Genomic DNA, 14,432 nt, shown 5'->3' with positions numbered 1-14,432 from the left:
CCAGTGTGCGCCGCATCACCGGAGCAGAAAGGAACGTAATCCTGGTCAGAGCAAAAGGGCAGACTACAATATACTGTATTTGTTAGTCATGCTAGCGATCTAAACTATCAATCCATGCCAAATATGTAAAAGGTGAGACTCTCAAAATGGCTAAATGACATCCAGTCATTTTCGTTTGAAACTACTTTTAGTCAGGGGAGTGTCATGGTTTCTCCATAGAGCCCTGTCGTATTATTTTAGGGCAGCAGCTCTCGCAGGTCCGAGGCAACCTAGTCACATATTGCTGATTGAACACGGTATGTTTGTAAACAGCGAACAGGTCTACAGTAGGATGACGAGGTACAATGAGACAATGTGTCACTTGTTAGCAGTCTGCCGACATATGTGAGATGTAGGGCTGACCCCGATTAGTCGAATAGGCGACTACAAGTATATCTAACCTTAGTTCCCTTTCATTGGTGAGAGGCTCGGGCCCGAGTTTCCTACACCCCCGACTGCAGAGGTGGGTCCCAAGTCAAGACTGGCCAGTCTCAAGCAAAGTCACAAGTCTGAAACTTTGTTTCAAATCCTAATGCATTCTTTGAAAATGAAATGCCATTTAACCCTTTCACTACCACACTACAGAAGGTTAACCTTTCACTACCACTACAGAAGGTTAGCCTTTCACTACCACGGTTGTGAAAGGGTTAACCCTTTGTCGTGTGGCTGTGAACGGGTTAACCTTCTGTATTGTTGCAGTGAAAAGGTTAACCCTTTGGTAGTGAACAGGTTAAACATTTTAAGTCAACAGAGTAATAGTTAGTAGTATATTACGGTTTAGTTGATTCTGCACTGACGCACAACTTCCTTCTCTGCTCGCACCACTCGGCTGACGGATTGGTCCAAAGCGGAACTGTAATCAGGGAAATTAAGTTAATTCGCTTTACACAAGTCATTTTATCTTATTTTGACAGTGGCTCAGGAGGTAGAGCAGTCGTCTGGTAATCTGGAGGTTCCCGGTTCAATTCCTGAGCGTGTCAAAGTGTCCTTGAGCAAGACACTTAACCCCTAATTGCTCCCGAGGAGCAGGTCGGCACCTTGCATGAGTGAATGGGTGCAATGTGAGGAACAAATTGTAAAGTGCTTTGGATAAAAGCTGCTATATAAATGCAGCCATGTACCATAACATTTTGAGTCCACACCTCTGCCTGACCCGTCTCTTGTTCTCTCCAGGACAAGTTCCCAGACACGAAGGAGAGTGGAGTGGAGTGTGCCCTGACGCCTGCGGGGGGAACCTGTCCGGCCAAAGTGTAGCAGAGGGCAATGCCCTCGCATAACCAATGTGACAGGCGTTGCTTGGACAGCGCCTTACCCGCGTGAGAGCCACCGTAACAAACAAACAGTTGATCGGTAGCCCTAAGATCCTGCGTGCGACTAAGGTAAACCATCAGCGCACGGACAGGACACAACAGGTGAAGGCTCGCCTCCAACTCACTAGCGCGAGGAGGAGGGTGAAACGCCTGGAGCAAAATATCCCTGGAGTGATAAGAGCTCTGGATATTATTTGGCACAAAGGCCGGATTAGGCCTCAGAGTCGCACTGTTATCGGCCTGAATAGACAGGCACTCTGACCGCACAGAGAGAGCACACAGCTCACCCACGCGTTTAGCGGAGGTGATGGCCAGAAAGAACGCAGTCTTAAAAGACCGTCGATCCAACGGCGCCTGCTCAAGAGGCTCAAACGGGGTCCCCAACAGCCTTTCCAGGACCAGTTGGAGGTCCCAGCTCGGAGACAGAGCACGTTCCACAGGCTTGAGATGCCGTGCGCCAAGCAGGAAACGTCTCACGAGAGGGTGGCTGAACAGCGTTCTGCCCTCAAAGCCCACATGACAAGACGATATAGCCGCGGCGTATACCTTCACTGTTGAGGCCGACAGCCTATCCAGGACAGACTGGAGGAAAGACAGAACCGAGTCCAGGGGGCATGACACCGGGTCCAGGCCCCCAACCTCACACAACTCTTGAAACATACGCCACTTCCCTGCGTAAACCGCGGTAGTGGACGGAGCACACGCGCATTCTGAATGGTGTTAACCACAGTAGAGTTAAGACGCATCCCCTCCAGATTCACCCTTTCAGCAGCCAAACCATTAGAGGCCGCTCCAGAACAGGAGGCAGAAACAGAGTTCCGCGTGCCTGAGAGAGGGCCCGTGGTGACCACGGAACAGGCCACGGCACCCACATTCTCCCTGCCGGGGATGTAGAGAGCCCTCAGGCTGCGCAGATTGAGAGCCGCCCATAGCCAGAGTTCGACCACCGCCCGGGGTAGACGTGGGCGAGGTCCCCCAGTACTGACATGGGAACCTTCAGTTGCTTCCACTTGCCTCTCACAGGGTCTATTTTCATACTGAAAAACCACCTCTGTATCCTCCTCATGAAGAGGAGGCCAAGAGGGACCACAGCTTGAGCAGATGCCATCATACCGAGCAGGCGCATCACGGACAGCGCCGGTCGGGGGTCTCGCCGCAGTCGCTGGCGAGACCGTGCTCTCACCGCTGGCGGTGTGGGGCGGCATGGGGCCCCGGTCAAGTACCGCCCGCGCCTCCGTTGACAGACCAAAAAGTCCATCCACGGAGAGGAGAGCCCTGAGGAGAACTCTCCTCTCCTCCTCCAGGGGAGATTGCTCCAACCAAAGGTGTCGACAGCATCCTAGAGTCGACAGCATCCTAGCCCTCCCTGCGGTTATTGCCTGCGGCTGGGGCAAAAGCTGAATAACCTCAAAACCTCACGTGATGGTTTTGACGTCGGCTGGCCCTAAGACCCCATCACCCGACACCATTTTCGACAGAAAAGCAGCCAATTGAGCAATGTTATTAGTTGCTGCTAAATTCTGTACTGCGGCGGTATAAGCTTCATCAGCCCACTCAGCCACCTGCCGGGCTGACTCGCCCCTTGGCGTCGGCTACCGGGCGGGATACCGCTCTACCATGTCAGGGCAAAGGACCGATGCCACCTGCTTCTCTAAGCACGGCACACCAGTGGCGGCTGCTGACCAAAGTCTATTACTAGTGAAGCACTGCCTCACTAGTAGTCATGCAATAACCTCCACTGCGGAACACCCGTCCTGAGCCCCGTCGTCAGACCGTCCACCCGTGTAAAGGGATGAATGAATGAATACTTTATTAACAGATTGCAGAATGGGCACACTTACCACGGCCCAATACACACAACTGTTAAGGGGATGCAGACCAGAGAAAGACGTTAGTCTTGTTTACATCAGGGTCCCCCATTTTCAATTAATAGATTCATAAATTCATAGGGTAGACAAGCCTCAGCCAAACCAGCAACATTAGATACCGTTTGACCTTCAGCAATGTAAGGGTTAAGCGGTGGGAAACTGAACACAGCCCCGGCGGGACACGTGGGAGCGGTGTCCCGAAAAACAACAGAATTAGCAGTAGCTGCGCGCGCCATGATAATTGGAAAAACATTTAACAATGTGTCATGTTGACCACATTCATCCAAATACACAGCCCCCCGCGCCATCACCCCGCCCGGTCGTCTCACGGGACAACAAGCAGTAGTGAACATGCTAGTACCAAAACCTGCCGGTGCCGGCCCTACCCGAGTGGCTCGAACGCTGACCGTTGCGCGAAGTCCGTCGGCCCACTGCCAGGAAACGAGGCCAGAATAGGGCCACCATTCCGTCTGGACGCGCCGAGGAGGGTCCGGGGGCTGGCGAACCTCCGGCGAAAGTCCAACATTGTTTAATTTCTCCCTTCTCTTCATAGTAACGTTCCAACTGGTTGAAGTGCATAGTGTGTGTGATAGTGTGATAGAAGTGTCAACTTTTTCACATGCACATTAGGTGCATGGAGATAAGACATATCTCAATATGGCAGAGCGGGACGCGATGTCAACTATGAAATATAACTGATGTTTTTGTTTAATTGACCATATTCACACTGCGGCCATTTTGCTCTTATGTCATGCTCAGGTTGAGATTCCGCCATCCTTTTGTGTCACTGCATCAGTTGTGTACTGTAACAAACTCAAGTTGAGAATCCACCATCCTTTTGTTTCACTGTAACACACTTTCGTGTCTGACCTGCAGATAGAAAACAAGTTTCTTGGAACTCCATGATCCTAACCCAACCCCCTCCAATGTACAGTAAATGTCCTAACCCAATAACCAATAATACACAAGACCCTCTTCTTGGGACCAAGGTTTCGTCGATAATCCAATGTAGTCCCCCCCCCCACCTCCTCCAATGTAGTTTCTTTGTCAAATGTATATACTCTTTTTTAGACTATTTTTGTATCACAAACAGTACTGTATTTGTAAATATGGTATGTCATAAATGTATAGATGTAGCAGTACTGTCTATCTGTATGTGATATGTTATGATGAATTGAAAATGGGGGACCCTGATGTAAACAAGACGAAAGTATTTCTCTGGTCTGCATCCCCTTAACAATTGTGTGTATTGAGCTGTACTGTATTGTACCCATTCTGCAATCTGTTAATAAAATTTTCAATCAATCATTATAACTAAACAACAAACTTTAATCCAATGTTTACAAAAATACAAGTGCACATTATAGAGCTTCAAATTATATTATTTAAAAGTAATGTTGTCAAACTGTGACCTCTAGGCAAAAGAGCCCCACTTGGTTTTGCGCTTTTTGTTTTTGCGTTTGCGTTGACGTGTGAGTTGGATTTGTGTGGGGGAGGGGCTGCCACCGCTGGCCACACCTCTGGCTCTGGGGGAGGGGCTGCCACCGCTGGCCACACCTCCAGCTATGGGGGAGGGGCTGCCACCGCTGGCCACACCTCCGGCTCTGGGGGAGGGGCTGCCACTGCTGGCCACACCTCAGGCTCCAAAAGCGTGATACCAAGTGGAGCAATTTGGTCTAGATGTCACAGTTTGACAGCATTACAGATTCTACCTTTAATGATCATGTAACAGTCTGCATGGGAGGTATACGGACTATTAAAATATGTTGGTGTACTTATTGCAATGGCTCTCAATATTTATTTTCAACGAACATACTGCATTTACATAATACAGTCACCCAATAACGGCTACTTCCCTTAGTGGGGAAACTACAGTGGAAAAGATTAATCAACAGGGAAAGTCCAAAGAGCAACAGCTGGGGGGATAGATGGGGAGATAAGAGTCTATTGTTGATTCCACTTTTTCTTTTTAAATATATATAATGATCCGTGTTTATTGATGTTATGGTTTCATGGGAAATGTTTATAACCAGCGTGTTACAGTGTTGTGTGCAAGACCGATGCCCTTTATAATATAGGTAATTTGTCACATAGTACATTGAGCATCAGGAGAAATTCCACTTGTCGTCTTTGAAAATATAACAATAAGTCAAGACACTGCTACAAGCTAGTTGAGGAAACCACAAGGAACGATAGAGGCCTAGTACGGAATGTTTGTTCAGTTCTTTCTTCCATCTGAAGGTTGGATCTCTGGTGATCTTAGGCCCGGATGGCCAGAAACTCCTCTGGGATGTGGCGGGTGATGGCCTGTCGGACCCTGGCCAGCCGCAGGGCCCCCAGACGCCTCTGCAGACCACGCTTCCCTGTCAGGGGGCACAAGATGGAAAATAACTTTTGGTTTTTTGTATCGTAGATTTGCTGGAATAAGGAAGATGACAAACATCCCATGTGGACCCCAACATCAAATGACAGGCTTCATTTTTCGTGGTCATGTCTACTATTTAATTTAATTAAAATCCTATTTATTCGTACATGGAATTATTACAGTCCAACAGTACATATTAAATATGCTCCACTAAATTCCATGGCCGAAAGGAACAGGAAGAAGTAAATTCTTATTTGTACCTGCCCCTACACACATACAGTACACTGATAGACTTAAGTGCAATGTTTACCAAACCAAACAAAATGTACATACTTATTTAGCAGAAATGGAAACATCAACACAATTAAATTAACACTATGATCGCCGGGGACGAGTTAAGACGTCATTCCTAGCCATGCTCATTCTGCCGAAGACGCCGTAACTCGTCTTTGATGTCAATATTTCAAAAATCTGTCATCGAAATCATATTTCCTTTCCGGAGCCCTGAGATGTACTGGTGAGCTCCACTCAACTGTCTAACGGTTCGAGAGCGCCATCTGGTGGCCGATTGGCAGATCGGCCAAGAGGGAGGGGCGCGCCAAACAGGAAGTGCTCATCCATATGTGCTCCGGGCACTCGCGATCGGTAGCCGGACTCCATCTCAACACACTGGATGATCAATCGCTCGCCCTCAATAAACAACGTTATTTGGACGTATATAGTATTATACAACCTGGAAATGGTTCATCAGGATCAACATCCCATAATCGAAAACGGTCTACTCCACGCTGATCGTCCAACGGCGCGAGGAACATACGGTAAGATTCAGCGTTTTTTTTTTTTTTTTTAAACTTACATTTTTATTAACATTTATAGACAAACAACACTTACACAAAAATGGAACCCATAATACAACATTGTTAAACAGACATAAATAATAAAGTACAAAAAATATAATACAATTGTAATACCCAAAAAAATTAAAAATAAAATCAGAAAATGTTAACTAAGTCAAAAGTGTGTGACATGGGTTCAGAGACCCTCCTTGAACCTCTTTCCTCCTTTACCCTTCGCCCTCTTGTGATGCATTTGGTTCTTCCTCTGTGATGTCGTTTTCGTTCCCCTTGTAATCCTCCCACTTTCCCCATCTTTCTCCAAATTTCTCTTCCTGTAACCTCAGCATGTGTGTTATCCTCTCCATATCTTGTATCTCCTCCACTATTCCTACCCATTGTGCTATTGTCGTGGGTCTTCTTTGTACCACAGTCTTGTTATTGCTTTTCTGGCCGCTATCAACATTATCTTTATTAAATATTTGTCCCCCCCCTTGTATTCCCTCGTGTGTCAGGTCTCCTAAGTAAAGCACCAGTCCTGTTTGTGGTAACCCGTATCCTAATATTCTGATCATTGCCTCCCCTATCTCCTCCCAATACCCCTTCAGCTTCTGACATCCCCAGAATATGTGTGTGTGATTTGCCCCCTCCTTCCCACACATCCTCCAGCATGCTCTTTGTGTTGGTGCATATTTTCCCTTCAGCTCTGGGGTTATAAAGAATCTGATTATGTTTTTCCATCCAAACTCTTTCCATATCCTCGATCCTGTTGTTGAATGTTGCACCTCGCATATGTTCCCCCATTCCTTCCCTGTTATTCCTATCTCTAGTTCTCTCTCCCATTTCTCCCTTATATAATCGGTCGTGTGTCCCTTGCTGGTCATTATAGCCCGGTACAGTGCTGATATTACCCTTCCTTTCCCTCCTTCGTATGCCCTTACTATCATCCTAATTATTCCATTCTGTTCTTCTTCCTTGTCCCCTCTTATTTCTTTATTATAGTAATCTCTAATCTGTAGATATCTGAAGTGGTCCCTGTTTTCTAGTCCAAAGTTCTCCTTTAATTTTTGTAGTGTTTGCATTTCCCCCTTCTCTATCATTTTGCATATCGCTGTTGCCCCCCCCTCTCCCACCTCCTGAATCCATGGTCCAGCCTCCCTGGTTTGAATCTCTTGTCATGTGCTATCCATCTCAGAACCCCTGACTGCTTCTCTAATTTGTGTGTTTTTACTACTCTGTTCCATATGGTCAAGGTGCATTTGGTGATAGGATCTAACAGTCCCTCTTTTTCTTTGAACAGTTCCCTATCTCCCACCAGAGCTTGTACCTTGTATCCCTCCCCTTCTTTTTCAATGTCTTTCCATCTTGCCTCATATTTGTCGTTACACCAGCATGTCACTGCTCTCAGTTGCACTCAGTGGTGCAGTGCTGGTATAACTCGGTATAACGGCGTTATACCTCGGTCACTGAGGCTGAAGTACGCGCAATCGCTTTTTACATGGCATTATCCAACCGGACTCCCGGAGAAGCATGCAGCTGCAGAGCCGCAGAGCCAGCGGCGCTCTCTGGGCCGCGCGCTGACGGCCGCGCTGTGAGGCAATAGTATCCAGCTGCAGGACGAGAGCAGCCAAAAAAAACTGTGCATGCGCGCGCGCGCACGCACGCGCGTGGAGCGTTTGACCTACTGTCAATTTGCCACTGCACTACTGGTTGCACTGCATAATAATAATCTTGTAGGCTGGGTACTGCCATCCCTCCCTCTTCCTTTGGTAGTTGTAGTGTTTTATATCTGACCCGTGGTCTTCTCCCCGCCCATATGAACCTCGATATCAGTCTGTCCCACTCCCTGAATTGATTCTGTGGTATTTGTATCGGTAGTGATTGGAACAGGTACAGTAACCTTGCTAGTATGTTCATTTTAATGACCTCTATTCTTGAATTGAAGTCCAAGGGCATTACTGTCCATCTCTCCAAGTCTCTCTTGATGTTCTGATTTATCTGTGTATAGTTCGCCTCAAACAGTTTCCCCACCCCTCTCGTGATGTTCACCCCTAAGTATTTAATCTTGTCCATGTCCCATCTTATCCCGTACTGTTCCCTAATTTCCGTTGTTGGGGTATAGTTCCATGCTAAGGTCTGTGTCTTTGTTACGTTTAGTTTGTATCCTGAGTAGTGGCCATATTCCTTCAGTAGATCCATCAGTGCCGGGAAGCTCTTGTCTGGTTGCCTCATGTATACTATCACGTCGTCCGCAAATAAGCCTAGTTTATATTCCGTTCCCTTTATCCTTACTCCCTTAATGTCCTCGGTCTGTCTGATCAGTTGTGCCAGTGGTTCTATGAAAACGGCGAAGAGCGTTGGTGAGAGACAACATCCCTGTCTGGTAGCCCTCTCTAATCTGATTCTATCCGTCAGGCTGCCATTCACCTTAACCCTCGCTGTCGGTTCTTGATATAGCGCCTTGATCATCTTCATCGCCCTCCCGTTCAGTCCGAACCTCATCAATGTTTTATATAAAAATGTCCAGCTCACACTGTCGAATGCTTTTTCTGCATCTAGGCTAATCAGTACCGCGCTACCACCTTGTTTTTGTATCTCCTCTACTATGTGTAATGTCTTTCTCACGTTGTCCTGTGTCTGTCTCCCTTTAATAAATCCAGTTTGATCTTCATCTATAATGTCTGGCATAAACGTCTCAAATCTCTTTGATATTATCGATGTATACATCTTGTAATCCACGTTGAGTATGGACACAGGTCTGAAACTACTACATAATTCTCTATCCTTCCCTTCCTTCGGTATCGTGGTGATTATGGCTTCCTTCCACGAGGGGGGCATTTTGCCCTCTTCCATCGTGTGTCTGAACGCCGCCCCTAACATGGGTGCTAATTCCGCTCTAAATGTCTTGTAGAATTCCGATGGGAATCCGTCGCTCCCCGGAGATTTGTTGTTTTTAGCTCTACTAATTGCCTCTTCCAGTTCTCGTTCCGTAATTATTTTATTTAATTCTTCATTCTGTTCTTTCCCTATCGATGGTAACTCTAGCTTCTCCAGATATGCTTCTATTTCCTCTTCTCCTGCTGCTTTTGGCTGTGTGTATAGTTTCTCATAGTATTCTCTAAATGTCCTCTCTATTTCATCTGGGTCTCTCAATATTTCATTAGTCTTTGTATCCCTTATTGTGTGTATCGTGTTCAACTTCTGTTGCGTCCTAATTCTCCTAGCCAACAGTCTGGTCGCTTTTGGTCCCCCTTCATAGTACGTTTGTTTCATGAACCTCGCTTTCTTTTCTATTTCCGTCAATAATTCCCTATTTATCCTGGCCTTTACTTCTTTGATTTCTCCGAGCATTTCCTGTTCTTTTGATATCTGGTGTCTCCCTTCTAGCTTCTTCAGCTTCCCTATCAGATTGTGATATGTCTCCGTTCTGGCCTTCTTCAGCATTGCTGTCTTCTCCATCAATTTCCCCCTTATCACCACCTTCAGTGTGTCCCATAGAATGTTCGGATCTACCGCCCCGTTGTCATTTTCTTCCTTATACCTGGCTATCTCCTCCTTGATCTGACTCACCACCCCCTTGTTATTTAATATTCCTACATTTAGTCTCCAGATCGTGTTCCTCCGTCTCCCTTCTAGATCTACTGTCAGATATATGGCACTGTGATCCGATATGTCCGCTACTCCTATTCTGCTCACCCGTACCCTGTAACTGTCCCCCGTCATCATCAAAAAGTAGTCTATTCTCGCATATGTCACGTGCGGGTGTGAGTAATGTGTGTATTCCCTGTCCATGGCGTGCATCCCCCTCCAAACATCTGTAATTCCCATTTCCGTCATCTGAATATTCATATATCTACTGATTGGTGCCCGTCCTTTTCTAGTACTCGTGGTGTCTAGGTCGTGATTCAGTACTACATTAAAATCTCCCGCGCATATCAATATCCCTTCTAGTTCCATCACTATCATATCAAAAATGGTCTCATATAAATCCCTCTCACTCTCTGGGGGTGCATAAACATTCACTAACGTAATCATTTGACCCTCCATTTTTCCCTTCACCAGAACAAACCTTCCCTCCTTGTCTCTTACTTCCTTGATCAATTCAAATTTGACTGTGTTTTTGATTAACGTGATTACTCCTCTCCTCAGGTTCCGTTTAAAGGAACTATAGTATGCATTTTCATATCCAAATCTCTTCAGTTTCTCATGATCCTGTGCTACCAAATGTGTCTCCTGCAGAAAAATCACTTCCATCTCACTTTTTTTACATTTCAACATCACTTTGCCCCTCTTTATCGCATTATTCATTCCATTAACGTTTAACGACATCATTTTTATACCTTTAACCATTGTCATCTTTCTTCTTCTTTCGTCTGTCAGTCCCCCCCATGTCACATTCATTCCCCCCTCCGGTTGTAGCCTCCGCTCTCTTCACCGAATACATATAATGATTAACATAAATAAAAAACATAAACTTTACATAAAGTGCTCCCAAGGCATTCGGGGGGTCCCTGTGTCCCCCCCTGTCCCCTGCTGGTGGGTGAGGAGTAATTGCTCTCCTAGTGAGAGGCCTCCTCCTGACGGCTTGGGGGTTTGAAACCTTTACCCCCAACCGCTCGTCATATTTGTCCAGCCTTCTTACTGTTTTTATTGCTGTCGAGCTCCTGGTCAAAAGCGCTCTGTCCTTCATTCTGATCAAAGACCCCCATTTCCTAGGTCCCTCTCAATGTGGCTCATATGTTCCAATGTCCCTCCTTCCTCCCAAACCCGTGTGTGGTGTCTTCTGTGTACCCCTTCTTACTTTCTTTTCCTCCCCTCTATTTTCTATGTGATGTCCATTTATCCCCTTAATCCCTTCCAACTGTGTTTTCAGCGTTATTTTCTAACGTATTCCATATAAACTGCTATGATGAACATATGACCCACTCTGGATGAATCATCTAACGCTGCCCACCGAATTATAAACGATCCCCTGCCCATCCGGTCATCATCAGATCATACGTAGATCATTCTAGAAGTACGTCCAGTTGAAATTTTTCATCTCGCGCCGATCGCTACCAAACTGTATTTCATCATCAATATAATGCATTTAGGGCTATAAATCACGTTCTGAAGAAAGCTGCAGAAAACGATAAAAACATACTTATACTTTAGACCATATTTTAGTATGAATATGTGAATGAAAAAGTTTAACGTTGCTACACCCTGAACAATACATATAGGACATTGAATGGGCCATAATAATGGCAATGTAGCAATAGAATTTAAAAAGTTATAGCCCTGCAAAGAAGGGGAACTTCTCCATAGACAAATAGAGCTGGCGAGGGATGGTAAATTATGAATTTAACCCATGGCGATTAAAGTGTTAACATAAATATAAATACATTTTGTGTATCTATCAGTTAAATTGCATATTTAGGTTCATAGTTTGGATCATTCCGAATGCTTGGAAATCATACCGACTGCCCTTTTAATATAATAATAAATATTACAAGATAAGTGCATGTGTGTGTTCTGGGGTATTAGGTACATACTCTTGTGCAGGCTGGACAGCAAAGGCCTGTACAGCAGGCAGTGTGTGTCTGTTTGTGTGTGTGTGTGTTATATATCGTAATGGTTCACGCTCTGCTCTATTGGAATATTCCCCATCACATACTGTGAATTTGAAAACTTTCAGCAACAATGCACCTACACCTGTCTGGTCACACCCACACCCGCCCCTGTATATAAGCGAGGGATGTGACCGTACTTCCGCTCTTCCCTAGTCTTTCAACCTCACGGAAGTCCGTGGCAGTGCACAGCTTCACAGCGTTCGAAAGTTTGTTAGTAATTAGTTTAGTCATTTGTGTTGATATTTTTTTTTCCCCCCTCTCCTCCTTTAGCCCTTTCACTGCCGCACTACAGAAGGTTAACCCTTTACTATCACACTACCGATGGGTAGCAAAGGGTTAACCTTCTGTAGTGCAACAGTGAAAGGGTAAAAATTTAAAAAGAATTATAATAATAAACACACACACACACCAGCGTTTCCGTTAGCCGGTAATTACCGGTATTTGACCGGCAAAATCTGTTGAAGTCCGACATATTTAATCTCTCCGGTCATAATGTCCGGTGAAAATAATTCCCTCTAAGCACAATTATATTATTTGAATTGTATTAAAATAGGCTCAAATTAAATAGCCTGTGCGATGAACGAAACAATCATTACATTTGTTTCATCGTTGCTTCACCAAGCAGCCGGTCTAATAATGACATCGCTGTTGTCAGCGCGAGCTGGCTGCTGCTAGATTTGAGAGAAGCATCCATCTGCAGACCAACAGAACCCGCCAGCTTTGCCGGCAAGGTGCAGTACTCCAATTCAGCCATTGGCAATTCAGCTGTTGGGTGGGGGGCGCTGCTGAGCGGTCCCCAGACCGGACCTAAAAACACCGCTGCTCTGTGGGTCTGCAGCTCCATGCTTCACGTAAATCTAGCAGCAGCCAGCTCGCGCTGACAACAGCGATGTCATTATTAGACCGGCTGCTTGGTGAAGCAACAATGAAACAAATGTAATGATTGTTTCGTTCATCGCATAGGCTATTTAATTTTAGCCTATTTTAATACAATTCAAATAATCAAATTGTGCTTGGAGGGAATTATTTTCACAGGACATTATGACCAGCACCAAGTCGTTGGGAGGTGGAGTCATCACGCAAACCCACAATAATGTTGCCGTCTCTCTCTGCCAAATTTCTCAGTTCTTCGCTTAATATAATTAATACAAATGTCCAATATAACGGAATTCGTTAGCTCATAGAAATTTGATTATAACAGACTGCTGTTTATTAATGTCGGGCAGACTGCCCACCGACACCTCAAGTCGGCAGCAGCACGAAGTCTCGAGGGACTTATTTTATTTGGAATATATTAATGACTATATATGCAAAAGTAGCCTAGTTTTAAGTTAAAATATTATAAATGCCTTGATGATGTCATTCTTTATATAGGCCTATCAATTGTTTTTAAGCTCAATAAACTCTGACCGGAATTTATCCCATTTGTCCGGTAGATTGAAATCTACCAGACACTCAGACCTGCAAAAAAAATTCTAACGGAAACCCTGACACACACATCATTGGATGGGCAACGCTTTGTTTATTTGTTTTCTTAACCCTTTCACTGCCGCACTGCAGAAGGTTAACCCTTTACTACCCGTCGGTAGTGTGATAGTAAAGGGTTAACCTTCTGTAGTGCGGCAGTGAAAGGGTTAACCTTCTGTCGTGTGGCAGTGAAAGGGTTAACCTGCTGTCGTGTGGCAGTGAAAGGGTTAACCTTCTGTAGTGTGGCAGTGAAAGGGTTAAAGGGAAAAAGTTAAAATGTCATCACCATCGGGACCTGATGATTATCGTTCAGGCCTCCACCAGCGCGGTTCCCTGACCCTGAGCGGGGCATTCAACTTGCCAACTCCGAGACGAGATGTCCCTTCTTCAGCGTCGGCTCCCACCTGCCAAGTGATCTGAGCTACCCGAACGCGAGGGATGCGAGTGAGGCTCCGTTTTTCCGAACTCATGTCGGCAGCTGCGTGGGCAAATGGGATCCCGCTGCCGACGCCACTGCCGACGCCTGTTCCCGATGACATGGTAGGCCATGTCTTTCAACGCCGCTCTGTGAAGGAGCCGAGCGTTGTCTGCCCCTTTTTTCCATCGATGGGGGCCTACGTGTCTCGGGGACAGGTGATCCCCCGCATCGTCAGCCTCTCCTCCGCCTATGTGCCATTTACGCAGGTGGAGGGGTTGCTTCAGGGGTTAAGGGACTGGGTGCCACGGCTTGGCAACCCGATGGCATCCGTCCTTTACCCCGAGATGGTGTGGGAACCCAAGAAAAAGCCACTTCCTAAGGGGAAGTCGGCTCGGCAGTTGGCTTACTGGAGTGACCAGGCCTACATCGCCTCGACGCAGAGCCTAGCTGCGTCCTCGAACATCGCACAGTTAGCGTGCTTCATGTCGGGGCTGATGGCGGGCGAGGAGGACCTGGACGG

At 46.1% G+C, this 14,432-nt stretch overlaps 1 protein-coding gene across 1 annotated transcript in view; it reads right to left on the bottom strand.

Moving 5' to 3' along the window:
- Nucleotides 1-4,753: 4,753 nt before the first annotated feature.
- tert (telomerase reverse transcriptase) overlaps nt 4,754-14,432 on the bottom strand; it is a 155,036-nt gene continuing 145,357 nt past the window's right edge. Inside the window, exon 17 of the mRNA XM_084312955.1 lies at nt 4,754-5,580. Coding sequence (XP_084169081.1) covers nt 5,477-5,580 — 104 coding nt within the window. The 3' untranslated portion in view covers nt 4,754-5,476. The remainder of the gene's footprint in view (nt 5,581-14,432) is intronic.

The sequence above is a fragment of the Notolepis coatsorum genome (assembly GCF_963971535.1).
Source record: "Notolepis coatsorum genome assembly, chromosome: 4".
Classification (NCBI taxonomy): domain Eukaryota; kingdom Metazoa; phylum Chordata; class Actinopteri; order Aulopiformes; family Paralepididae; genus Notolepis; species Notolepis coatsorum.
Note: the sequence above shows the minus strand (reverse complement) of the source record. Positions and strands in the feature narration are given on the sequence as shown.